Source organism: Pseudopipra pipra, chromosome 3, assembly GCF_036250125.1.
Source record: "Pseudopipra pipra isolate bDixPip1 chromosome 3, bDixPip1.hap1, whole genome shotgun sequence".
In the NCBI taxonomy this organism is placed as follows: Eukaryota; Metazoa; Chordata; class Aves; order Passeriformes; family Pipridae; genus Pseudopipra; species Pseudopipra pipra.
Window position 1 is genome coordinate 81,370,534 of NC_087551.1, and position 27,662 is coordinate 81,398,195.

Below are 27,662 nucleotides of genomic sequence, written 5' to 3' on the forward strand. Positions count from 1 at the left end.
TGTTTGAATGCCATGAACACTGTGTTCTTACATGTATTTATGTAGTTGTACACTCACTGAAGTTTTTAAGGCATTTAGCATGAAGTGGGCACTCCACACAGTAACAGACTCTCTCTGGGCCTGAATGACTGTAGTTGGGGTGTTCCTTTTGGAGAACTAAGGTCCAAGCTTTAAGTTCTCTGCTACAGTTATTAGTTATTTACTCTCCAGCAGTCTTCACAGTACAGAAAGGGGAAAATACCCTGAAATTGCGCAAAGGCTGACAAAACAAGTGATTAGCTTTTACTAATTATTTCAGTGAGATGGTTCCAGGAGTTACATAATTCTATACTCCTTATGTATGTATTTCCTCTTCTTGTGCTGTCCTATTTCATCATGCATTTCCAGGAGGCAGCATGACGGAGGGATTAAAAGAATCAAACATAATGTCTTTAAATCATTGTCTAATGCTTAGCTGGAATTCGTCTGTTTATAGCAAAGCAGGTGGAGTTTAATAATTTGAATTCTCATGTTTGAAGCTTTTAAGAAATCGAGTGAGCAGCTGGCTAGGTGACTCAGTGACCCAGATTACAGAGAATGCATTGCTTCAACAGAGGTAAACAGGATGTGCAGAAAAGGACCAGATCTCATCATGGCACTTGGGGCAGAGACAGCAGCAATGTGTTCCATTTCAGGTTCTCTGAAATACATGTCAAAATTGTTCATGTAGCAAATTAAACAGGTTATCATGTATGAAGACTTTATTTGATAGCACATAATACATTTTGAAGTCAGCCACTCTATCCCATATTTCACCTGTTTTGGAAAATATAAGGATAAATAATGGGTATACTAGCACTAGCTGTGCAAATCCACTTCTGCAGGGAGGGGAGGACCTTGCATCAAGTGCTGCCCTGACTCTCTTGAACAGAAAGTTCCATGATAACTGAATTATAATTAGCCTTTCATAAAGCTAACCACATACCTCTTGTCCAAAAACAAGAAAGCACATGCCTCCAACTCTTGCTCTTGTTGGAGAACGTGTGGTAGAAGGTTCTGCCTTCTGCTGTCCTGGCTACCTGTCACTACCCAGTGTGGGAACAAGCTGAGTCAGATGCATCTTCATTCAGTTAATTGGAACCAAAAGGGAGTGTTTCGGCCTTGGAGCTGAGAGGGAGTGTGTGAATCAAAACACTGAGTGTGCAAGAAGTCCTGGGAATTCTAGTTAACTGAATGGCAACAGCAGGCTCTGTTTACCTGAAGAGGTTAATAAAAGGGGAATGCAGAGATTTGTGGAGAAAATCCGAAATCGAATTGTGTGTGTGTGTGTGCAGCCTCATTTCTTCAGCGCCCATATCTGCCATACCTGAGGCTAAAAAGTGGCAAAAAACGTGTTACAGTATTCAAGATCTGGAGCTCAGGTGAATAAATACGTAACTGCATGACAAACATGTATCATTTACTTCACCTTTTAGTCTCAACTACTGTATAGCACTAGATTTTAGTATAGAAGTTTACAGTTTTACCTTTCCCTTTCTTTTCTATATTGAGCAGGCATTTTCTGATTTTGCATTTTAGGTTTTGGGTTTTTTTTTTTAAAAAAGGTACACAGCTAAAACTTGTTTACATAGAAGAACATTTTGCAAGTATTCACCTTTGAAAATTGGAATAAATAACTCAACCTAGTAAGTTCTTAAAGAATACAAGACATGTTTATGCATGTAGTTATCTTAGAGGAGCTGTCTATCTCTGCAGTTAAATCTACTCACTCATTTATAGTGAGTTTTGAGAAGAGGCTTGAGGCCAAACAATACAAAAACTTACAAAAATTCCATTTTCAAACACCATTAAATTCCAACTATTCATTTTGAAGGATTACTCTGGTCAGAACACTTTCTATTCACTTCATAATGAATGCATTTATTGGTTTTCTGGATAACGATGAATTTTTTTAAACATGTTATATATCACCCTTTCCCCTGAGGCAAAGTATCTCTGTTAGTTCCTAAAAAGAAAAAGAAAGGAAAGAAACCTTTAAAATAACTGTTTTTGAAGACTGCAGAACGTTTCTGCATTTGCCTTTGACTCTAATGCAGAGGCAGAACGAAAAACTGAATCAGACTGTGTTGCTGCCACTGTGTCTCTGAAGTGGTGTGAGAGCTTTGCAGTGGGGACTGCCAGGTTATTTTTCTGTAAAAAGCAACATGAAGGACTTTAAAAATAGAAGGGAAATAAGGTGTAAAAAGTATAACCATCATCGGGGAATAACAGAGGCAGGAACCAAACACTTAAATAGCTTTACAGGATTAATACATGCTTCAGAAGGACACTTAGAATACAATTCAAATGTGGCATTAGTTAAGTTGACATTATCTCTTTGTCATTTTATTAAATACCTTTCATCTAGGCACTGTCACCAGCATCCATACACAAAATGCTTCCCCCTTTTCTCCCCAAAGTAGCACTTATACACCCAAAGAAAAGCCACAAAGGTTTAAGGTAGCAGAAGAAAAACTTAGGCTAGCCTATTGGGAATGGCAGCATTTTCTTTTTCTAAAATCAGACCTGCATTTTTTGAAACATCTGAAACTTTTGAGATTTCTTCCCCAAAAGGCTTGTCAAGCACTGGAACAGGCTTGCTTGGGGAAGTGGTGGAGTCACCATCCCTGGAGGATTTAAAATGACACATAGATGTGGCACCTGGGGACATGGTTTAGTTGTGGCAGTGCTGAGTTAATGGCTGGACTCAGAAAGATCTTTTTCCAACCTAAATGGTTCTAGGAAGCAGAGTTTTAAATGCTTTTAAAAAACCCTTCATTTCTTGATTGCAGAAGAGAGGGATTCTACACAGATTTTTCTCTCCTTTAAGCAGCATTTCTGCTTTGAAACATGGCAAAGGAAGAAAAAAAAATTAAGAAGAATGGCTCAATCATTACTGAAGGCAGCTCACTAATTCAGAAATAGGCTATAAAAGCCACGCTTAGTAAAAGTCCCAGAACTTGTTAGCAAGAACAATGTTGAGCTTCAGTTCAGATAGCTAGCAGTTATTTGAAATGCCTCAGCAGGAAGTAGTTGCCACATTTGGAGGCATATTTCCCAAATTTCTTAATTTGGGAAGAGAGCAGTCCACAGCTGCAGCCTTCAAACTTGTAGTTAACTACTTCCTGTGAAAGAAGGCCTTTTCTGCACTTGAAATGTTTTACTGGAGATCTGCAGCCCATGGAGCCGTGCTCATTTAGAACAGGGTTCACTTCACTCTTCTCCTGGAATATTTTCAACAAAAATCTGCTAGTTTAAAACAGTCTCTGCTTTGTTTTAACTATAATCCCATTACTTTAAACAACCAGCAAGTAGTGTAAGAATTACATTTGAAAACAGGAAATTTAGCAATAACTGGTTTATAACAAGGGCACAGAAGATAAAAACCAAATATGTTTCCCACACGTTTTTAATTCTTTAAATATTCAACCCATTCACTACTTTTTCCTATCTGTAAGGTGAAGGAAGAATTAATTAATCAGCATTTAAGTGTCTGGAGAATGTATCAGCAGGCCACTACTACATTTTCCCTCCGACACAGACATGTTGTGTACAAACTAGGTCAGTTTCAGAAAAAAAAAATAAAAAACAGGCACAGTATCTGGCATCCACTTATTTTCATTTCAATTAAGAATTTCCTGCAGAGCATACTCCAAATCAAGCAAAAGATTTGAACCTGGTCCCTCTGTATCTTCTGTGCTTGCTCTAAAACCATTTGGTCATTAATTACCATCTTTTGAGGAGAGCTGAAATATAATTTAAGTACTCTCTAAGGTTCAGAACCTTATTCTGTCTCTAAAAAATAAAGGCTGAAACTACACATTCAATTCCTTGACAAACCTTTAATTGGGAGAGTAGCTGAGGTTGCAACACCATCCCAATTGAGTACAAAAAGAAGATGGAGCAAGCAGAGCTTAGCTTCACATTTGGAGCTGGTGCTCTCAACAATTCAAAGCCTGCTAGCCCTTCCATGGCCCATGAATAAAGAAAGGGCTGTTTATAAAGCCAAAAAGTGTAGGAAGGTTCAGCCTATAAGCAACATATAACACCAGCTTAATGTTACATTTGCATGTAGTAACTGCACTGGCAAAAGAAAAATAGTTTTTTTCTTATTTCCTGTGATTAAGCTATTGAATCCTACACTTACTGAACTGGAAGTTCACATCAGCAATTAAAACAACCAAAAAAAAAAAAAAAAGAGTCAAATCACGGTCTGTGTTTGTGTGTAGAATACTAATTCCTCATCATCACTGGGCAGCTGTTGGAATGTCACTCTGAAGTACTGTAAGTACAGGCACCAATTTGCTTTTAGTCAGCAGCATGTGGTGATGGCATTTTGTAAACACTGTAGCCAAACAATTTAATTTGCAAGGTATTCCCTCTGGAAGCTTTGTAAATTGGCTTTAACCTACACCAAAACCAGTTAGGAATCAGAAACTGAAGCTAATCCCAAGCAGATATTTATTGTGCTGCTTAGTTTCAGGCATCGTTACTGGAAGTAGCAGAAGCTACAGAACCTCCCCAGAGGCTGCCTGTTTATTCCTTACTTCAGTCTCACTTTGAGATTTACACTTTTCTTGGCCAAGGAATTTTCATACACTTCCCAGTACCAGGCTCCAGCCTTCACAGTCCTCATAAATTGTTACAGGATCCTTCAGAAGCTGGTCATAAGCAGTCCTTTAAAATCCAAAAACAAAACAAGAAACAAAAAAATCACGAAGCAAAAATAAAGCTGGCTGGGCAAAAAGTTTAGACCACAGAAAACATCATAATAAAGCATTTAGTGTTTTACTTCTTGTCTAAACTGAGTTCTAGTAGCACAGCCAGTCTTACATACAATAAAAAGCACAGGTCTGAAATACCTTCTGTCAAAACAGCAGAAGGCCAAGAAAGGGTTCAAACTGGACAATCTTTTACCTTAACATAAAAGGTTTTTTCAGTCAAGGATCCGATGGGAAGATTGCATGACCAATTTGCTTTCTAAAATGATTGGTGGCTCTGAGATGAGGAGATCATCCTCACCTAATGAAGAGTTCTGCTCAGTGTTCACAAAGTTAGGAATGTTAAATTTTGGAAGACAATGTAGGTCTTCCTCGAACACTCCACTGCTTCTGGGAACCTCCTGGAAGTGGATATTGCTCTCCAGACCTGGACCTTTCTGACTCTCTTTTGCTTTGTTCATATGTTCCACTTCATTAATACAGAAATGGAAAAGTGACTGGGATTCTTCAGCCATTTGACGAGAAAAGACCCTCTCAGACTCCAGAGGTCTTCCAAAATCTGCCACAAAGCTATTCATGCGAAATCTTTTTTCAGAAGGCTCTGCATTGCTAGGGAGGAAAAAGAAAAATACAGTAAACATGAAAGTAGAACTATTTGAGTCCCTATCAGCAAATTTGGGATAGTGGTTTCAACAACCACTATGTGGTTGTTTCAACAACCACTATGATCAGGAAGAAAGGAAACCCTATGGTTTATCTACCACAAACTTTTAAAGCCAGCAATATTGATTATTTTCTGCTGAAGCTGTTTTAAGTCTTGATTTGTCATGATAATTTTCCATGGGAATAAGTTAATGCCAGCACTCTTAAATGGCACTTCCAGTAAATATACTGTAATAATCACCTCACTGAATGAGTTTAGAAATACTCTTCAGGATTTCCTCTTGATATCAAGTAGTATCAAGTAATAACATTTTTTTAAATGGCTTATAAGAACACTTTGAGAAAAAAATCCTTGATAGATAAAATCTTTCTGAGGCACAGGCAGCACTGCTCTCACTAAGGCATAGCTTGAGTACTTGGTTGTCCAGACATCAAACCATCTTTTCTCCCGACTTCAATTGATGACATTCAGATTTACAAATTAGAAGGGCTGGAACTAAAGACTGCTTCAAAGACAATTCAGGCACACAGCCCAGGAAGGACAGTGAAACATATTTCTTTGGAGTTTTCTATATAAATCTTAGCTCAAATCAGCACCAATCTGCATGGACTTTGCAGGAGCCATAAACACGTGGGGGTGAGAAAAGCTCAAGCTAGATGGAAGTCATACAGATAGTAATACATTCTTTTTCAGGCTGATTTTATATGCTATCATCACAAAATGCAAGTTATTTGCATCTGAAATGCAGTAGAGGTATTCAGAGGATGAGCAATGAAAATCTAAACCTATTCTCAGAATATAGAATTTGTTAAAAAATCATACTGTTTACATCTGAACATGTAGCAAATGACACTGGAGTCAGATAATTGGACACCTAAAGGTGCACCCAGCACTTAGAGTTTTTCAGAAAAATGCTGTAATTTAATTCTCTCAAGCCTGCAGTGAGAGATAAGTGCCTACATGCTTTTGAAAGCCTCAGATGACACCTTCAGAAATCTACCCTTAAAACCTTCGAGTTCACAGAATGCCTACCATTAGTCTTTCAGGCATAGTTAACCTTAAAGATCTCTGCTTCTTAAATGCTAATTTACTTCCATTAGATGATAGAATCCTGTCCTAACAAAATCACTTCCACTAGCCTTCAAATCAAAGCAGTTCTCTAGTTTGTCAAAACTGTATTAGCTCATTCTGCATGTCAAAGTGAAGCATGTAGAAGAATAACATTTAAACTGATGCAAGACAGACCAGTAACTAATAATCTACTGTATATACACCAGCATGCAAACAGACTGGAATAATTTTGCAATAGCCTTCAGAACTAACTGACATTTATATCTTTGTAATGCAATAAAAAGCACCACTATATGTCTCCTCCATAGTTTTGCAAATCTGTCCCACGAGTTTCTATGCAGTACTGTGGCACAAACAGGGGAGGTGGCAAATAAGCACAGAAAGAAGAACAAGCACTGTAAGCCTAGGAAGAAGTGACTGCAGAAGAAAGCTTAAAATGCATCCACTAGAGAAGCAAAATTTCTTCCTAGGTGCAGAAAGTGCTTTATAATCCAGTGAGCTATGAAGGAGCAAAGGCTGACAGTGCAGAGGGGCACACAAGACTGGCAACAGCAACCTAATCTAAATGGAAGAATAGAAGATGTCAATAAATTTTACAATGACCCAGAATGCTGAGGACATACTATAAGGAATAATCCTGTATTCATGAGCAGGGAACACGTGGTCTAATATACAGTGATATTTTTGGATTCTGAAATTCAAAAACACCATCTCGGTATTTTGGAGAGGAATTTTTAACTAGACTAGAAACTTGCATAGTCTTGCTCATTACAATATGCAAGAACACTTCAGCAGATACCTTTTCAGAACACTTAAAATAAGAAAAGTAGCCTCAGAAATCCTAGTTTTACTGTGTAAGGGAGCACAGCCACCTGGACAATCAAATTCCTTTTGCAATATTTGAGCCAACACAACCCTCTGAATTCCAAAAGTTGCCAACAGGAAAGCAGAAAGGTGAATGACTTATTCAGGGAGACACCTTGAGCAACATACATACTGAAAACCACTCAAAACAAGCAGTTGCCACTGAACTTACCCAACCTCCCTTTTATGGGAATCTTCCAGCCTATGGGTTCTGGTCTGCTGGACTCAGCATTAAGCTCTCGACTCTGCCCACTGGACTTGAGTGCACTGTCAGGGTACAGACCATTCTGCCCAGTATATCATTCTAACAGAAGCATACTAGATTGGGACTGACATTTGAGATTCTTCTATAGCTTAAATATCCCTTCTCTCAACAGTCTCTGAAGTGAGGTACTTGGGGTACAAGGGGTACTTGGCAAACGATGGAAAGGAATAAGGAGCCAATCCTCCAAAACAGCAGGGTTTGGTATCCTAAGGGAACTTGGGCATCTGAACATATCCTTAGTAGCAATCCTGAAGTGCTACCCTGAACCTGAGAAATCTCCCTGAATAAGTATTCAGCAAAAACATACATATATCTGTAGAAGTTTTTGTTTCAATGAGTCTGCATTTCTCTGACTGGGTATCACCTTAGAATCCTTAACCAAAACCAACTGATTTCTTGGGAAAAAAAAAATTCTCTGTCATTTTTTTACTGCAAGTAGTGGTACAACTTGCCTAAATTGCTGCACGAAGCTTTGACATTACACCAGCCAATATCTTTTACAGATAGGTTACACAAACTCTTGCACTTATTGCACAAATGTATTTTTAAGGACATTTTCACATGCAGAAACAAAGAAAGCATACTAGCTACTCCTGAGTGATGAATGAGAGCATTTCTCAGATAGAAATTCAGTAAGATTTTCAACAAAATTTTTTTGTCGCACAAGCAAATCTTCTACACATCCTAATATACAGGCAAACAAAAGAGAAATGCAACAGACAAAATTTCCATAACTGATTAAATTTCTGCCTCTCCCCATCGAAATCCTGACCCTTCTGGTCTGAGAATGTATCCAATTCTGAACATCTTTTATAATTCTGGAAAATACATCCTATCATGCCCATTTATATTAAGCCAAGAAAAGCATATTACTAGAAAAATCAGAGTATTCTACCTCGGATCCATCCATCTGAGCCCAGTTACACTTATCTCTCACATTAATGGTACTTTAAAGAACAGCCAAATAGCCTTGCTGAAGTCAGAGGCACATCCATCAATCAAGCTGGCTTTCTCCCAAGACCTAGGAATCCCATTAACATCTATCTAAAGGAGGGCTGCAAGACAGCCCGCTAATGAAACGCCAGGTCATGAAGAATCCAGTCAGGTGTAAAAACAGAAGATGCAGGCAAACTAAAATCACACTCCGCACTGGTTTTACAGGTAGGTGTTCTCCAGTTTTTACATACATGTATCAGAAATAAGAGGACACAGGATTCCCTGCACTTAGTGTATTCCTGGATGATCCATGTTCAATACCACACACATTTGATTATCAAACGTCAAAAAAATAGTGCTCAGATTTGCTGAGTGGCAACTCAGCGTAACTAGTAAGTGGGTGAGCACTCAAGCACACAGATCCCAAAGCTGCAAAGAGGATTAAGGCAAATACAGAAAGGAATAATTGGGCTCGCTTCAGAAACTGAAGAAAAATTATATTAAGGTTTAGAAAGGAAGGGACTTCTGGAGGTCTCTAGCCTGATGATAAAGGCAAGGCCTGAATTCAGATCAGTTTATCTGGATGTAGAAGCTGACCAGAGATGGAGGTTTCACAAACTCTCTAGACAACCTGTTCAAGAAAATTGATGAAAAACATAGAAAAACAGTGGGAGACACTAAGCAGGCCTCTGCTACCTAGAAGTACATTTTTACAAGTGTAAAAACTTTTGACAAATATTCATATTAAATTCTCTGTGTTGTATATTTGACTTAATTACTTCTTCCCCTCTCAAATTATTCACGTGGGATACAGATTCAGATGCTCAGCTAATTAACAAGGTCTTTAGGGGAAAGGGGCAGCACACCAACACCTACAAGGACTTTGAATTTGTTTGGGAGCAAGGTTTGTCTGCTTTACAATAGTCTGTAAGGGAAACAAAAATACCAACAAGTCCGATCTGGTAACCTCAATTCTTCTGCCTCTATTTTCTTCTCACAGAAACAAAACTTCAGGAGCACAGAAGAAGCTCACAATATACATATGCCCTCTCTAATGTGTCCCTGTCTTTAGAGATGTGCTATTATGTGAAGTTTCAGAGCCAGTCTACATATGATTAAATAGCAAAGGGCCTCCAGTAGGCAGAGACAGGCTGCTTTAGGAAGCAATAAGCACTAACAATTGCCTTTCACAATCAGCTTCTCATCATTGCTACCTGTCTGCAAGTGTTCTCACCTCCAGAGAGGCTTTTTATTTCTACTTTATGGCACACAAGTCTGAGAGGAGATGTGGCTTCAAACTTTCTCATACAAAGGAACAATGGCAGCCTGGGTGCTGTGCAAATGCAGATAAATCATTGAGGCAAGGCACAGTCTACACATAATTATCAGCCAGAAAGAATAAGAAATAAAGGATTTTCAAGGCACCCTGGCTTTAAACAAACATGGAACTGATCTGTACTTCAGCATCTATTGGAATTTCTCAGCAGAAACTAAGACACTCTGAGACCTTGGGGGTTAAGGGAAGATTTTGTACAGACTACTGATATCCCTTTTGGATTTGAACACACAAACGTGGAAACCTGCCAGATTTCAGCTTCCTTCATTTAGCATCTGCACTATATTTTATTTGTATATACTCCATCAATATTCACACTTTCACTCCAAGATAAATTGAGCTCACCTAGAGCTCGCCATTTATGTGCAGAACAGTAATCTAAAAGCACCTGTACCTGTTTGGCAGCCTACTCACAAACTTCCTTTTAGCATGAGTATGCTCAGATTGTTTGAAATGAAGATAGACCGCACTGATTCATAAGAACGGACTAGAACAAGACCGTGCTGAGCCAGTACAATGTCAGCATTGTCACTGCTTGTTTGGGGGCTGCAAGAGACCAGATGTGCCACTTAGTAGGCTGGATTTCTTATTCCCATTTTCAAACTCACTCTTGATGAGGTGCTCCTGTCTTCGTCAGCAGGGTCAGGACAAAAAACATGAAGATGACAAAAACTGCAAGACCAACCCAAAATCCAATCACAATGGAATCTGGTGAAAAAAGAGAAAACAAGATGATCAGTATTTTACCTGCACTTGCAGAAAGCTGCCTTCAACATACACCATGACTGCAAATCCAAAATAATTTGCAGCTTATTCCTGGGCGGCAAAGAGGAAGAATGATCAAATTTATCATTATCTATGTTTAAACAGAAAGTTGCCATTGAAATTCTCATTTCTAGCCTGAATTTTACTGATATCTAGACAAACTAGAAAGAAAATTAAAGAGGGAAGATACTTATTTCTCTTGGTTAGTAAAATAAGAGCAGCTACCTTTGTGATGCCTGGCCCATTTCCAAGCATTGTGCTTTGGAAACAACTTCAGTCCTAGAACTCAGAAGAGAGGTTTATCTGATTTGCAGCAAAATCCTTTGTCTTTGTAAAACTGAACTCCTGCTATTTTAAATTATTTCTGCCCCAGACCATTAGGTTTCTGACCTTTAATGGATTTCTTTGACACAGTATGTTTAGGAAGACCTAGCTTTCTTTTAGTGGCAAGACAGAGGGTTTTGAAATAAACAGAACCACAGATAAAACTATTTGCTACTCCAACAAACGTCAATAATCAACATATAAACGATAATTTTGGATAATTTTTGAGTTTCCAACTTGAGTAAAGAAAACTGCAATAAAACGTCAGAGGAGCCAAGTGAATGTGGACAAAAAAGTCAAACCACCAGTTAATCAAAAGGAAAACACCAATGCAGTAGCCAAATACAGAAGTCATTGGGAAGAGCATAGCTTTTTACCTGTGTGCATAAAACGTACCTACTGTTCTCATTTGTACCAAATGGACCACAGATAAATTTGCCAGTCCTACTTAAAACAAATCTATGTCCACTTACGACTTCAGAGTTGTCTCAGTTTAACGACACGAAAGTGTTTGCTAAGGAGGGGGGGACAGGCGCAGGGAGGGCCGGGGGAGCGGGGCCGACCTCCAGACGAGCCCCGCGCGGCAAATGGCGGATCTCAGCGGCGGCAGCTGCTCTGAGACTCCAGAACGAGCCCCAACACCCGCCCTCCACGGACTATCTTGCTGTATCCCAGAGGGGGGGTGGTCGGAAGCTCCTCCGCGGATGGTGCCGGCTACAGGCCAGCCGTCTCCGAAAAAATGCTCGCTCCAGGCACTCCACGCCGGGCCCGGGCCCGGCCCCCACCCCTCAGCCATGGACGCGGCGGCTGGCGAGAGACGGAGCTGCTGGTCCGTCCAGCGAAGAGCAGGGAGACCCTAAAAAAAAAACCGCACAAGGGAGTGGCAGCCCCTGTGACAACAGAGTGGTGTGCGACCACCCTCTACAGCAAGCACCGCAAGGACTCTCTCACCGGGGGACGAACAGGAGGCTCCTCTGGGCCTCGGCAGCTCCCAAGGGCGCCCAGCCAGTGCTGGCAGTCCGCACAGGAAAAAAAACAAACAAAAACTCCAGTCTCCCTCTCCCCCAGTCTAAAAGGCTCACTGCCTAATGTTCCCCTCCGCCCCCACCCCCCAACTGTGACTGCAGAGGGGATGGAGTTTCCCTTACGCAATTTATGTGGTGTGGCGAGGTTATTTAGCATTAAGGCCCGAGCTAGACAAACAATGAAGTCTAAGCCTACTAGCAAGAGACTTGGTATGGGAAATTTCACTAGGAAAAATAAAAAAGTATAAAACTATAACAAAAGCTGATCCACAATTGCTCCTGAGGGAAGTTCAAAGTTTCCAGAAGCTTGATTTAGAGAGGTCCAAGTGGGACAAACATATCTCCAGACAACAATCAACTGATAATCAAGGTCCAAAGATGCAGAACACCAACACAAAATATGACCTGGTCCAGCTACTTTTTCAACTATCAGTTAGTTATTTTTTGTTTATGCAAGTTTTCAAAACTTCCACCGTAGAAGTTCAAAACAATTAACACACAAACATGCAAGAAGGAAGTCTTGGTCAGGACTGGAATCCTTTCTACCCTTAACCCCTCATTACACAGCCACTACCAAACCTCAGAGATCCTCGCTGGCTGTAAAGCTACACGATGATCTGTCTGACCCAGTGCAGCAGGCACAGCACAGAACTGTTGAATTTCCTACAGCACTAACTAAAGAGAACAAAAACGCAAGGAATCAGCTATCCTGCCTGGTACTTGACCCCAGCTGTTAATCACACTCCCATTGTGAAATATCTTCCATGCTAAAAGGCATATGTGAAAATTGGAAATCAACTCAAATCATTTGTTCTTTCCCTGCAAAGTCAAAATGCCTGCTGCAACCTGAGATTTTTCTCCCTGTGAAAATCAAGTCGCTCCTTAATTCCTTTCTCTAGTAAAGTAAGGAGGTTAAGTTTCAAGTCTCCCACTGCAATATTTATTCCATCTCTCCTATGCCACATCTTCCCCTCTCAACACCCTGTGTAAAATAACTAGAGGGCGGTGCAAGTATAGGTCTCCGTGATGGGGGAGTTGAGTTTGTAATACCCCTTTTTATTTAAAGTATACTGAAATGAGTTTATTTCTGTTAATTGTGTGCCCTACTTTCCTTTCAGAACCATTCTGTAAGTATAGCCTGTATGCAGTGGTTCAAGATGCACCTTGTGTTGGACCTTACTAATAGAAAATAATTCATGATTATCTACCATCCTGCTGGACTTCGTAATACCCGAAAATTTCCTCTAAAAAGAAATACTCCCATTAAAAAATTTACCACTTAACCAGCTACTAGTAATGACCAGTTAGTCAGACATCCTTGAATTATATGCAACTGCATTGATAACCAGAATGTAAAGTGTGACGAAGATGACTAAAAAATATGCACATAGATTATATTGATCGAGCTGCAAAACTTAAGCCATTAACTAAGGTGGCAGGGGGAATTTAAAAAAAAAATAATTCTGATAAACTACTACTCCCCACAAAACTCACACCCACCAGCATTATGTGATGAATAACAAGCCTGTCTTGTGGTTTGTTTGTTGTTCCTCCCCCACAAAGGAATTCCTAAATTTACTGAGCATAAAGCTACATCTGCCTTGCTTAATTGTGCCTCCTGCCACACTTCCAACCCTCTGCTGTATCAGTTACATTATTTGGATTTGTTGAAAATACAAGATGACGACCTGATTTCTCTTCAGTATTTCATTTAGGTCTCACTCAAGTGCAAATTATCCAAATCTACTAACTTCTGAACACTTACTCAAAATAAACAGTACATAACACAACTTCTGTTCAAAAAATATGGCATGAAGCACTTACGTTTATAATACTGCCCTAATTTATGAATAGATTGTAAAAGTATACCAAGACTTTCTCAAGTTGCAGTTTCAACCTTCCTTTTCTTTATAATAGACTCATAACATCCTGACAGCAGATCTGACTGCCCTGATCATTCCTACCTATCTTACCTCTCCAATGTTTCTGAGGTTGTCTCTGTTTCAAAGGCACAAAAAAGGATTTTGTTCTTTTCTCTGCCAGTCACAAGTATCTCTTAATATATTTGTCTATTTACTTTCTAAAGCTTTAATTTACAAAACATCTGGTCTCTACTCTTGTAGATTTTCTGATTTCTAGTTCCTGCTTTCAATCCTCCTCAGACAGAACATCCTTTTTGGTTTGTTTTTTTTTTTTTCCAGTCATATATTTGAAAAGTCACTGTGGCATTTGAATACCTCATCTTCTCCCCACCTCCACTTTTTTTAAGAAATGTATTTTTGTGTATTAGATTATTTTGTCAATCCTTTTCTTCACAGGTCACTTTGAATAATTTTTCTCTGCTTTCAGAAACTGTCTTCTGAGTTCCTTTATATATACATCAAATATTAGCAATCTCCCCTTGCTTACAGTTAATTAAATCAACGTTAATCCAAAAGTGTCCTCCAGATCTCTCTTGTAGAGTTCCTCCTATGTTATGGTTGAAAACAGTGCCCTCTCATTTTGGGTTGAATACAGTGTATATCAAATAAATAAGTAATAATAAGAAAAAAATCATACACCTCTATCTTTAAGAAGAGCCAATGATGTTTTACAGCTGGTCAAGTGTTACTGCCAGCCTGCCTCACCTAGACTGGAGTCCATTCCCCATTGAGATCTCCAACATAAAAGTTACAGGCGTTCATTAACATCTCTTATTTGTAAATATCCAAGGTGTCCCTCCTAATACAACCCCGTGTAATCTCCTCCCCTCCTTCCTCCTCATCTTAGGATTTCAGAGAACTTCATGTCTGATCATATCACCTCCATATTTCACAACAGTCTCAACCCAGCTGCTAATAGCCAGAACAAGACACATTCCAAGAACACACCGTGTCAAGAAATATCATCACATACACAACACAGACATAGACTGTTCCTTTACTAGATTAAACTCTGCCCTCAGAGGAATGCGTGCAGTAACACTGAAGGTAACAGAGCCAACTCCATTCTATCAGTTAAAACAGACACACAAACCTAAAAAACAGAAACAAAAGAAAACCACCAAAAAAACAACCAGAAGGGATTTCCTAGGTCACTGATTCAGTACTACTAACAACATCTTTCATCAAGCTCCACCTGAAAAGCAGTTGTTACTTCTGTCCTGTTCTCTAGTAAGAGCTGTCCAGAATGTTCCTGCTCTATGAACGACACAGCCGGACAGGGAAGCTCAGCTGCCACACTTAGCATGGCAATCACTTCAATGGCAATCCAAGATCTGATTTGCAGCTATGCCTTTCACAATCCAGAGACAACTATCATTTATATTTTTTCTCCCATCATGCTGGTTGACACACCGAGCTAAAAAGAAGGTATGTACATAACACTGCAGCTAATCTTTGCAATTGGTAATATTTGCAATCAGTTTTGGCCTCTGATTAAGTGGAAGTATGGAAGATAATTTAGAAACATGACAAAAGCTAACCTAAGTTTTTCAGGTACCGCTCATTTGTAAAAATACAGACACTAACCAGCAGACTTTTTTTCAGAAAGTAAAAAAAAGGTTAAGTACAATTCAGACTAAAAACCAAATTCTACTTTTTTCTTTTTTTTTTCTTTTTTTTTTTAGCATTAATAACTTTAACAAGTATGTATCCCACCCTGGACCAGTGCTCCAGCGCTGAAGAGACCCTTTCCCAGTACTTTGATGACTGATGCTCAAACCCTCTCACAGTGTATCCAGATCAGAAACAAAGAAACAAGATTGTTTGTTTCTCTTTGACAAAGTGCTTGCAAACCATCAGGTAATTCTGAGTTGGTCTCTCTTACTTTTTCCCCCCTCTTTATTTGTTTTTCCCCCCCACAACCATCTCCTCTAAAAAAATAAATCATAAAATCCAAAGCCATTGTCTAGATTTTAGATAAATGTTGGTCTAGCTCTACTAGCTTGTCCTAGCTAAATTTTCTCCCAATTCCAACCCATATTTTTCATCTCTCTGGTCCCCATTGTCCACTTATTACTTCTACTGTAAAAAAGTATTATTAGAACACTGAATTTAGCACACTCCTCCCATGAGGAAAGTCCCAATGATAAAAGTTTGCTCAGAAGGAGAAAATTCTTCTTTTATTTTAGATCTTATAAAAGCCTTACATTTATTTTCCATGAAGAAAAACAAAAGCAGTAAGGCTGTCCACCACTGCCTTTTTACCATTAAAAGGAGCAAGAGCAAAGCAACACAGATCATACCGAGTAGTCACCAGAAGCAGCAGTGGCTGTGTCTGCTGTTGTAAACTTTTCTGACAGTATTAGTATCGACAAATTTCTACCACAGCATTGGTTCTTTCATGCACAAGAAAAACAGTCAACAAAAGGACACAGAATAATAAACAATTATAATAATCTAATAAATAGAGTAATACCTCTAATTGCAGAAAATCTTAAGAATTAGGAGAGAGAGATTTTTGTGCAATAATCAGTCACAAATGAAGAGTAGGAACATTAAGACAGGAAGCTCAGCTGCAATAAAATATGTCTCTACTGAACTTACATTTATGAGCCTTCAGGCCTTCAAATGACACTGGTCCGTACTCATAGTACTCGTAGTCCCAGGTGTAATCAGAGTTAGACGTGGCCTGCTGGGAAGTTCTATTAGAAGTCAGCCTCAGGGCAGACATCTTGCATCTCAATAAATATGTATCTGTGGATATGAACTGTGTTAATAGAGACTACATACTTCTAGCACATCTTTTGGTTTTATAAAGAATGTTTTCTTATCTATTGGAGCAGCCACTGCCTCATCCAGACAAGGCTATCACATCCCCTCCCATTCCTTCACCCGTCTTGGCTGGCTAACCAACAGTTAACACAGATCTTCTCTTCAGTGGAAAGAAGAAAACTTATTTTCACCTCCACAGAGATGTGTGTAAGTGTACAGAATATCAAAACCAGGTTCCTCTGATTGAATATAGATTTCATAGCTTGAAAATAATACATAATGAACACCACCAACCTCTGCATCTTAGGATGAATCCTGAGTGGAGAATTAGCCAGACTACTACTATGTTATCCATACAAAGCCCAGCTGGCCATTGGTTGTCAGTGGTACCCCTCAGGGACTGATACTGTGCTGAAATGGAGCGGACATGTACCAAGTTCACAAATTATGTGGGGGACAGTCAAGAGGCTGGAGGGCAGACTGCTGCTTAGAGAGACCAGGACAAGCTGGAGAAAGGGAGCAACAGGAACCTCATGAGGATCATCACTGCAAATGCAAAGTCCTGCATCCAGGAGGGAATAACCCCACACAGCAGTGCAGGCTGGAGGTTGACTGATGGGGAGTAGCTCTGCAGAGAAGGACCTGCAATGAACAACTAGCTGACACGAGTCAGCCGTGTGCCTTGTGGCAAAGACCACCAAGTGTGTACTGGGCTGAATTAACAGGAGTGTACCAGCAGGTCAGGAGAAGTGTTTACTCTTCTCTACTCACCACTGGGAAGACCATATACCAGTTGGTATCCTAATTATAGAAAGACATAGGTACACTGGGGCAAGTCCAGTGAAAGGCCACGAGGATGGTTAGGGAGCTGAAGCACAGGATGCATGAAAGCTTAAGGATTTGTTCAACCTGGAGAAGAGATGGCTCCAGGGAGACTTTAGTGCTGTCTACAGTTAGAGTTGGAGGGTGCAGATATGATGGTGCCAGGCTCTTCTCAGAAGTGCAGAGTAAGAGGACAAGAGGCAATGGACAAAAAATTGGGAAACAGGAAATTCAAATTAGATACAAATTAAAATTTACCTATCTAGTCAAACATGCTTTGTGTAGGAGGTTGGACCAAATGACACCAAAGGTCCCTTCCAACCTAAATTTCTCTATGCTGATAAATGGGCTCAATATGTCACTAAAGAAGGAAAATAAAATGAGTGATTTCCCCCATGGATTAACAAAAACCGCAATACAACCCTAAGCATCATTAAATTATCTGGATAGATATTTCTGTCATTACCACCACTCTGTATTAGGGACTTGCATTTTGCAGAGTAATTTTTTCAGAATATGAGACTGTTTTATGCACACCAAAAAAGAGCACATCTCTGTACAAAACATCTGCTGCTGCAGCAGCTGGAGTCAGGACATCCAACTTAAAACATATTACAAAATACTATTTGTAAAAGCAAGTTGAGCTTTGGGTAATTTTGCATTCAGTTAAAACTGAATTGACCAAGGCTTCAAGTGCTAGGAGAACCATACATAAAGAACAAAAATGAGGCACAAAATGAGAAACGCATTCACCCAGGGAATATGAACAGCATTTCAAATTTAAAAAAATTGTTCTTTCTGCAACTATTTTACCATGAGCAAATGCTGGCAGTAATGCCTCAAAACAATTTTAAATACATATTATGCCTGAAAAAGTAAAACTTCATCCCTAGTTACAATGTTCATAACCTTAAACACATACCAAAACTTTACTTGTGATAAATCCTTTAAAACAATAAATGGACCTATATTTCAACCCAAACCAGTTTAGTTTTCACAATAAGCAACCTGACAGCGGGAAAGGTCAGGGGGACAGGGAGAGAAATGACCAACCCTATTCTTGGGTCAGGACAAGAAGATTCTCCACTTTATGCTCACCTCCCTCCTAACCACCCAGAAAGCCTTCAGCAAAAATAAGTAGCCCAAAGCACAGAGGAGAAAGAAAGATGGCTATAATGGACAACCCAGTTCATGGGATTCCTGTCCTAGTTTGTTCCCATCTCAGCTCTGCCAGTTGTTTCTTACAAGAGTTTGTATTTCATTTTGTGACTGCACTCCAAGAGACTACATGGTGCTACACAAGGTTCCCACCATTTTTCTTCCCCTTCTCCTTGCTGTTTTGTTGATGATGTCTTGACAAATTTTATTAGCCCAGTCCTGTTTAAGGGCTGCTTTTCTCTTTTAGAGCCTTCCAGACAAGCCTGTCATTCATATATCCCTCATAGGGCATCACTAATATTCAGTCACCTCCCTCCTTTTAGTATCATAAAAAGAGCTGAAATCTACAGGCAGTAAATTTCAGAGTAGGATACATGAACAGTCTGAAAAATTTTGTTTCTTCCGTCTCAGGTGCAGGTAGATGGGATTAATTGGGCTACATGGAAATCTCTCTCCCAGTCTAGTCTCTAGTGCCCAATTATGGTTTATGGTGAGTATAGCCACCTCCAGAACACAAAGAATCTGTCCCACTTCAGTATGCAGTTTGGACTGGGTGCTCCAGAGTTTCACCACTGACTGCCAGCGTTTCAAGATTTACTTCCACTGTAGACAAGCCACTATCAGAGGGAGAGCTGCTAACTGAAACCTGGGTCACCAGCTCCCAGGCTAATCTGTGCTTTGAGGGACACACAAAATATCCCTCTAAATCAACCAGTACAGCTAAGCATTAGCATTGTCCCAAAACAGTTTACAGCTCACTTGTAAGCTCTGTCTGTCCAAATACCTCCAAAACCTCAGCCTGAAGCATGTGAATACCAACCTTTCATTCTACTTAAAAAGCCAGTCTAGCATGGTGGTACAAGGAGCACCACAGTGAAAGTAATGAACACTCAGACCTTGCATCTCCTGGGGAGGAGCAAAGCAGGAAGAGCTGGCATGCTAGCCACTTGTCAGGTGCATTTGCCAGGCTGCAGCAGGTCACAGAGGGACTTCAGGCAAGGGTTTCAAGGAATTAATTCCTCCAGGAGATGCACTAAAACACACTTTCTGCCAGGCGTGGAAAGCAGTGATTCATCCCACAGTCTGAAGCATGACAGAGGGCTTCTCCAAATGACTTTGCTGAGGGTTTTTCGGGGGGGCACAAGAATTGTTTAAGGTAAACATGAAAGCCCCTCTGTTGACTTAGATGTGTATGGAGGCACACAGTCTTTCCTCACTCCAGCTCACTTCTTTCAGGAGCAAGTAAGTAAGCAACACAAAGCTTCACTTTGACTACTCAAGAAACCCCAAAGCAGGGCTGTGTTCAGTGCTGCAAACCAGGAGATTCAGGCAGATCAGTTTCCTGGAAACTAAAAAGGGCAAGTGCTCATGGCCTTTTCCTGGAGCATTGGATTGCTCTCTGCAGATGTCAACAGATACCCAGACACTCCCCATGGAGACCCAACTGCAACTCCTGGAGTTAAATTATACCTTCATGAAAACTTGTTTGTAACCTGTGGGAAAGTTTGTAAGGCTACAAGCTTGCCTGAGAGCTGCCAGTGGTCCTGAGTTAGTTTGACTGTTGGGCTATATTTGCACCGCGTCCACAACTTTGAACTGCAGCAGCAGGGCATCAAACACTGTGCAGTTTGACTATTTGCTTCATCTGGACATCATCCATGCAATTGCATGAGGGTCTCAGCCACTTACCTTTCAAAATGAGTCACTGTAAAAGCAAAACTGAGCACACATCACATCTGCAACACAACTCCATGGCTTGCACCATCACTGGGGCCACAAAGGCATATCTGGTTTTGCGTATATCTGAAATTGGCCTTGTATGTAACCAGCAACAACTACCTCTGAAGCTGACCTGCATGCACAAAATAAAACCATGTGGACTGATCATGTGCTGTTCATTTTTGGAGCAAGAGAAATTACCAGTATGGTAGACACAAACAACTTTTCAATCAAAAAATTTCAATGAAAAACTACATTTATTTTCTACATACTTCTATTCTGCTTACTGCCATGGAATCTAAGCACTTCATAGTCTTCACAGAAGTTGCCCCCTTGCAAATTCTGAAGATCCCAAGAGCTAGACATGGGAAAAAAAGTAGCAACATTTCAAACTGTGAGAAGCCCCAGCCTGAGAAAGCTTAGCACTACAGCCTGATGCATCAGCTCCATCATCTGGGCAGTACAATTAAACCAGAAGTTATTGGCTATGAGAAGTTAACAACACAGGCTGTTCCCATATCCCCTGAGTCCCCAGACCAACAACAATATTCTGCAGGGAGGAATATTGCAGCCGCCCCCACATTCCTTTTTATTCCATCCCAAAGACTAAGAGGTGAAGTCAGAGAAAAAGCAAATAAAAAAACAAGCACAAACTTATTTACTCTGCTGCATTGCATCAGCTGAAAAGTAATACAGACCCCATCTTTCTACAACTCTACCACACGGCTATCGCTTTGAACAAGCTGTGCCACTCCCAACCACAGACAAGGAGGTAGTCTGTAGCAAATTCTTACCCTAATGGTCCTTGCTTCTTTCTAATTCTCAAGATCCTAGGTGGGCATGATTTGAGATCAAACTTGTGGTCTTTTCAGGGGAATACCCAATCCTACCTGCAATAAAAGAGAGAAAAGCAAGCTATAAAAAAGAAGTGAAATTTAGCAAAAAAAAAAAAAAAAGATATCTGGAAACTGATAGTACAATTTAAAATCAATCATACATGCCAACTCTGAGTGCATGACACCTAGGTCTTTCCTTGGAGAGAAAAGGAAGTACAATGGTGACAGTGGTTATGTTTATGACCGATGTTCACAAACAGCATTATCTGCATGGGCTATTGCACTAAAATAACAAGAATAATGTTGGATTCATCACAAAAGGACTTTATAACAATGGAAAGGAAAAAAGCTGGTTTAGTCACTGTTTAACCTGGGAACTAAGGATGAGAAAGGTAACAGAGTTACAGACATCTGCGCTTCATACTACTATATTACACATCATATAACATACATTTTATTATCCTTATAACTGTGCAATGTAAACTAGACTCCAACAGTTAACTATTTATGCATCACACACGAATTCTTATTAAAATATCTTACTTTCCATGTACTAATGCTTAATATCTTGGTACTAACACTTAATATCCTGCATTATGTGCGCTGTAAAAAGTTTCCATACCATTATACACAATTTGCATGCTAATTGTATCGATACTGTTTGTGCTTAGTTTAAAAGTGATAACATTATGACTTTAAAGTAAAATTTAACAAAGACCAAAACAGTTTGCCAACTATTTTCCTAAAGTCAATAACAATATATGCAAACATTAATGCCTACTTAGCAGCTCAATTCAGTAGGGGCCACATGGAAATTAAGGCAGAAACTAATATGAAATAATATCATAGTATGAGTTCACAGGCAACTGTATGGATCTAAAAACAAATAAAGCAAATACTGTGTAAGATCACTCATAAGCCTTTCTGAGAAGACAAGGAATTATATACCTAACATAGCATCACAGAAGCTCTGTATTCCTTTTGCTCTTAAAAAGCTTCAGTCCTGCACTAACAGTAAAGGGACATGGAACAGTTAGTATAGAGCTAGTGGGACTTGCTCCCAAAACACACTGAAGCTTAGCTTAACTCCAGCACCAAAAGCTTTAAAAATTACAGCTGGCATGCACAGTCTTAAGAGACAGTATTATCTAAAAGTAAAAAGGATTAGCCATAATTCCATTTATTTCCTGCATCTAGGGCAGGATTACACTATCAGTACTGAGCTCATTTTCCTTTCCTCACTAGAAGTCAACCTTCTCATAGATGTGCAGGTATGGCAGCTGCAAACCCAAGTTCCCTCAAGATCAACCAGACTGGAAGAAGCCCTATTAGTGAGCACTAAAATACTGAGGCTTTTTCAGTCCTATAGTGTTACAAATGCTGACATTAATGTTATATATAAGTATATTCAACACTTTCCAAGAGAAAGGCTGCCTTTCCCTCAGCTGTTTATAATATTGCCCATTTTAACCTTTCTCACTACAAATTTTTCACCTTTCAGTAATATCACAGAGATCCCAGGCTGACTTGTTATAGAAAACCCTGAAGTGAAAGAGCCCTGGCATATCCACTGATGAGGTAAGAGTGAACTGTAATGCAAGTTTGCAACTGGCCTGCCCCAAAAGTTTCTGCTTTTGGGCTGTATTGTTTTCCTTCATTTTCCTGGCTTAGCAAAGTACTTTTTTTTTTTTTTTTTTTTTAATTTTTTAAAAATTTCTCTTTCTGTTAGCTTTATTCTCACAGAAAGCTCAGTGCTTAGACGATCTTCTGATTTCCTTGCTAACCCTGAAGTCTGTCAATATGAAGCCTTATTCTGAGCAGAGAGAAAGGAAAGCATCTCCCCACCACACTCTTACTGAACAGCACACTGCAGGTCAACTGGAATGGCTCCATCAGAATACGAGTACCTATAAATTGCTTTTAAAATAACTTCTACTTGTTTTATCATGTAAGAACCTATAAAAAATAGCAGCCTCCACAGTAGAGACAGAACAAGTACTATCATACCTTTAATAACTAAAAGATGAAATTAACTTTTAAAGTAAAAAAATCTCAATGAGAATTTATCTCAATGCATAAGGTTACTAGACTAGATTTACCCAAACTGGCTAGACTACAAGTCATGAAGAAACACTGGAAGCATAGTCTTGCATGTAGCCAGAAAAACGACTGAATCCAAGAACAGGAGACACTCAGGAATATTTCAAATAGCCACAACTAAACTGACCATTTTTAATAGGGGCAAGGCTGAAAGAAGGAACTACTCTTGTGTGATTGTTCCTGGGAAACTCAGCATTGATAAACAGCTAGAATTCCCTGGGCTCCCTTCCTGCCAATGACCTGGGCCTGCAGATGTCCCGTGCCCTGCAGCAGCTGCTGCTGCACAGGCCTCTCTTACCAACCCCACAGGGAGCCCCACCACAATGTGCAAGGCCCAGGTTTAAATGCAGAGCAGATGTTCGTAGGGTTGCACAGCCCAGAAAATGGAAGCGTGTGTTCAGGCACCATTTAAGAGCTCTGTTTTAGCTTTGCATCAGTGAAAAAGCCACCGCAGCGCTGAGGCTGACAAGCAGAGTGGAAGCAGAGTACAATTTCCTCTCTCTCATTACAAAATTAAACCCTAATCTTCACGTAACGTTCATCTGGTCTGAAGTACAGGCCACAGCACTCCTCCCATAGCACCTATTTACTTCTTGGTGGTTCTCCCTGCAAGAAATAGTTCTGTTCCCAGGTACAAAAGACCATTTGTCAGAGCTACGCCCACACTTGGGTATCTCACAGCTGGGGTCTGACAGTGCTGTGGTGGAAAAATCTTCAGCTGATGCTCTCACCCACACAGGGTCTGTAAAGCGTAATCTCTCTGATGCAAAATAACGCTTAAGCTTTTATATTTGAAAATACGTAATTCAATTTGAATTATGTATTACATTTCCTCAAGAACTAATAAAATAAAATTATGCAACTTTTCTTGAAAACTTCCACACCTGTATGACAAGCACTTTCTGAACTTTTGTAGTTAGCCTACGACACGATGCAGAAATTTTGCCTTAATTGGTTCAGTGACAATTTCAAGCACTCACTGAAATGGAGCTGTTCATTAAAAGTCAAATTGCCTTGGGATTTTTCTGAACAAGAACTGGGTTTTTTCCCTGTCTTTAATCTAATTCTTCCCTCCACTGCTGCTTAAGAAGACGACAATTTATTGTAGTGCCTCAAATGCAGATTTCGTCCCAGGTAAATCAGACAGCAGTACACAACTCACAGGCACACACCTGAATGTTCCCATTCTTAATCCCTGCCACATTTCTGTGTTACACTAGGCTATAAAAAAGTAACTAGATGCCAGGGAAACATCACTAAAACAGTACAACCATGGCCCATTGCAGTAAGTATGCAGAATAAAGCCTTCATCTATTTGTAATAAGATTTGTAATAAAATTTTACCAGCAATAGCTGCTATTACAGGTTCAAAGACTGGAAATTTGATTTAAACTGTTGAAAAAGTGCAGGAGTATCATCTGTGCTTGACTCAAAACCTCTTCCACCATAATGTGTACATGGATGATCAGCAAAAGAATATGCAGTAAATGATTTTGTCCAGATCATCATATTCTGGATTTTATTTTCTTAAAAAAAAAATTATTTTCTTGCAATAGCTTGATTTATTTTATACATATTTGGTTGTGATTCATACACAGAATATCTCCTTATTTTTGTGAAGAATGGAGTGACACTGTCCTCAGCCAATGGAGATCTGCAGTTCCCTTGGCATCTTTCCAGGTATTTACTCCTGTTGTCAAAATTATCGTGACTCTCTGATTAGGAGCCTGAATAGAAAACCACAAATGGACAAGAAAAACAAGCTGAGTGTGAGACCATTGCCTGATTATCTCCAAGCAGAAGCCAAAACATCTATTTATTTCCACAGCACTTACGTAAATCTGCATCCCTGTGAATACAGCCTCTGGAAAGCTCAAATGAGAGGAATGGAGCAAAACAGGAGCAGTTCCAAGACAGAGCAATGGGCTGGGAAACACACCTGGAAACAGAACCTGCTCTCTTCAGTGAAGCCCGACCAGCCTTGCCGAGGCAGTTTGAGACAGCACTGCCACTGCTGCCCCATCCCTCTACCAGCTATGCCTGTCACAGCAAAAGTGCCAAACCAGCTTTCAGTTACCGTCCAGTTTTAAGTGCCAAACAAGGCTGGTATGATAGGATGAACAAGGCAAATGTCAGAGAACAGAGGCTGCTCAGAGAGTTTTGCCAGCTCGTCACTGAGGTGATCCTCTCCAGCAAAAAGAATGGCAGACAGTTCAGGAGAGGGACCTGAACTGCCGTGAACAGTCACTGTCAACAGAGAGGGCTCACCAGAGTAGGAGACCACTGAGATGACAACTATTAAAAAAAGAGACAGTTAAGGGAGAAGGAAGAAAAGGGGGGGGGGGGGGAAGGAGTATGAGAATCAACAGAAGACTAGGGAAGAGCAGGTAGGGAAAGGGAAGAAGGCAAGACAGAACAGAAGTAATCAAAGGCTGTATGGTATGGAGAAGAGGTGTCATCCCTTCAGCCTGAAAGTACAATGGGAAGGAGATGCCATCTGGAAAAAAAAAAAAAAAAAAAAAAAAAAAAGGAAAAAACACCACAAGAAACATACAATAAACTTATCTTGCCTTTTTTTTCTTCCCCCCTAAACGTTTTACGTTCAATTTTTAAGTTCATTCAAATGCTCAGCAGTCAGAGCAAAACACAACATACAATTTGAGAACACTGAAAATAATCTCTATGTATTTCAAGCAAGCTCGTGCTTTGTAGCTGTTTTGCTTTTGAATACAGAAGAAATCTCTCCGTTGCAAATTCAGAAAGGAAACACAAGCGTTTCTACAGCCGGCATTTTCCATGTCACCCAAATGAACAGTGCCATCTCATCCTTTTTTTTAATTATTATTGTTACTTAACATAAAAGCGCAGCACTCCAGACCTTAAGGCTTGCGGGAGCCGACTGGTCTCTGTTCCAAAACGCTTCAGACACCTGTTAACCGCAGGCTGAACTACGGGCGCTCGGAGCTTCCCAAGCCGCCCAGGCTGGAGAACGCACCAACATGAGCCGTACTGCGGGGCGGGAAGGGGCGGAAAGGGACGGGAAAGGACAGGGCAGGGAAGGCGGGGCCGTCCCCTCCCAGCTCCGCTCCCTCACCCCCTGCCCCGCAGCGACGTCCCCTCTCCGCGCTTACCGCACCGGGCACGGCCGCGCTGCCGGCTCCCGAAACGCCGCTTCGTCCCGTGCGCAAGGCGCAGCCTCCCGGGAGCTCCCTGGCCCCGCCAGCCCGAGACAAGCCGGCGCTGCGGGGGAGCCGGGCGGGATGCTGCGGGCGGGATGCTGCGGGCGGGATGCTGCGGGCGGGATGCTGCGGGCGGGATGCTGCGGGCGGGATGCTGCCGGCGGGTGGGATGCTGCGGGCTCGCGCCCCGCCACAGCCAGTGAATCATCAGCAGCCGCGGCTTCCCGGCCCGCGCGCGCGGCATGGATCGGGCGCGTGACGCTCCTGGTCCAATGGGCAGTGCGGGCGGGAGCGACCCCGCGGGCGGCCGCAGGTGCGGGCAGGGCGCGGCGCCAGGAGGAGACGTGGGTGCGGCCGCGGGCAGCGAGCTCCAGGCAGAGCACCAGTTGGGAGTAACCCCTGCGTGTCGCTTGCCTGGCAGGAACTCACACATTCCAAAGGGGAATATCAGTTTTGGAAGGAGAGGAATGGCCGGTCCGCACTGGAGGTGCTTGCACAGAGGGAGCCATTGACGGTGGGACCTGGTCGGGGGCAGGGGAGCTTGTGAGAAGTGCTGTCTCGGCTGCCAGGATGTGAAGGGCAGTGCCCTAAATCTATCGGGATTCAGTTCAGGCCTCTTGAACCATTTCACAGAATCACAGAATGGGTAAGGTTGGAAGAGACCAGATGGGTCACATGGTCCAACCTCCCTGCTCAAGCAGGGTTATCCCAGAGCACATGTCACAGAACTGCATCCAGACAGTTCTTGAACATCTCCAGTGAGAGAGGCTCCACAACCTCTCTGGGCAACCCATCCTGACATCTGATCAGCCTCGCTGCAAAAAACCTCAATTTTTCTTATGTTCAATGGTAGTGTCATCTACTTCAATTTGTGTTTAATGCTTCTTGTCCTGTCACTGGACACCTCTAAGAGCAATCCTATCCCACCTTCTTTACTCCCACCATCAATTCTTCATAAACATTGATAAGAGCACCCTGAGCCTTGTCTAAACGAAGCAATCACAGCTCCCTTAGTCTTTTCTCATACATCTCTTGCCCAGTCCCTTCACCATCTTCATGCTTTTGATCATCCTCATAGTGATCAAGTGTTGTAATGAACAACATGACTTCATTTTTCTATCCGTGGCGAGGAAACAAGTCTCACACACCTGTCCAATGAAGTAAC

At 41.0% G+C, this 27,662-nt stretch overlaps 2 protein-coding genes across 13 annotated transcripts; one reads left to right on the forward strand and one right to left on the reverse strand.

The window, feature by feature from the left end:
* Positions 1-722: 722 nt before the first annotated feature.
* Positions 723-26,553, reverse strand: MRAP2 (melanocortin 2 receptor accessory protein 2). Of its 11 annotated transcripts, none has more exons than XM_064651128.1 (7): positions 26,450-26,553; positions 21,177-21,272; positions 20,655-20,740; positions 20,353-20,515; positions 16,516-16,665; positions 10,484-10,583; positions 723-5,348 (listed from the first exon to the last, which is right to left on the reverse strand). In XM_064651128.1, exons 5-7 carry the CDS (start codon positions 16,640-16,642, stop codon positions 4,955-4,957), a joined length of 621 nt encoding a protein of 206 aa, XP_064507198.1. In that variant the 5' UTR covers positions 16,643-16,665; positions 20,353-20,515; positions 20,655-20,740; positions 21,177-21,272; positions 26,450-26,553; the 3' UTR covers positions 723-4,954. The 11 variants fall into 11 exon arrangements, with proteins under 11 accessions (XP_064507198.1, XP_064507199.1, XP_064507200.1 ...); XM_064651129.1 differs by lacking the exon at positions 26,450-26,553 and adding an exon at positions 26,197-26,331; XM_064651130.1 differs by lacking the exon at positions 20,655-20,740.
* LOC135412384 (EP300-interacting inhibitor of differentiation 2-like) lies at positions 11,906-27,662 on the forward strand. Of its 2 annotated transcripts, XM_064651138.1 has the most exons (5): positions 11,906-15,339; positions 15,597-15,771; positions 22,720-22,796; positions 24,917-24,998; positions 25,147-27,662. In XM_064651138.1, the coding sequence occupies exon 5, from the start codon at positions 26,318-26,320 to the stop codon at positions 26,891-26,893; it is 576 nt and encodes a 191-aa protein (XP_064507208.1). In that variant the 5' UTR covers positions 11,906-15,339; positions 15,597-15,771; positions 22,720-22,796; positions 24,917-24,998; positions 25,147-26,317; the 3' UTR covers positions 26,894-27,662. The 2 variants fall into 2 exon arrangements, with proteins under 2 accessions (XP_064507208.1, XP_064507207.1); XM_064651137.1 differs by having other exon boundaries at positions 22,720-24,998.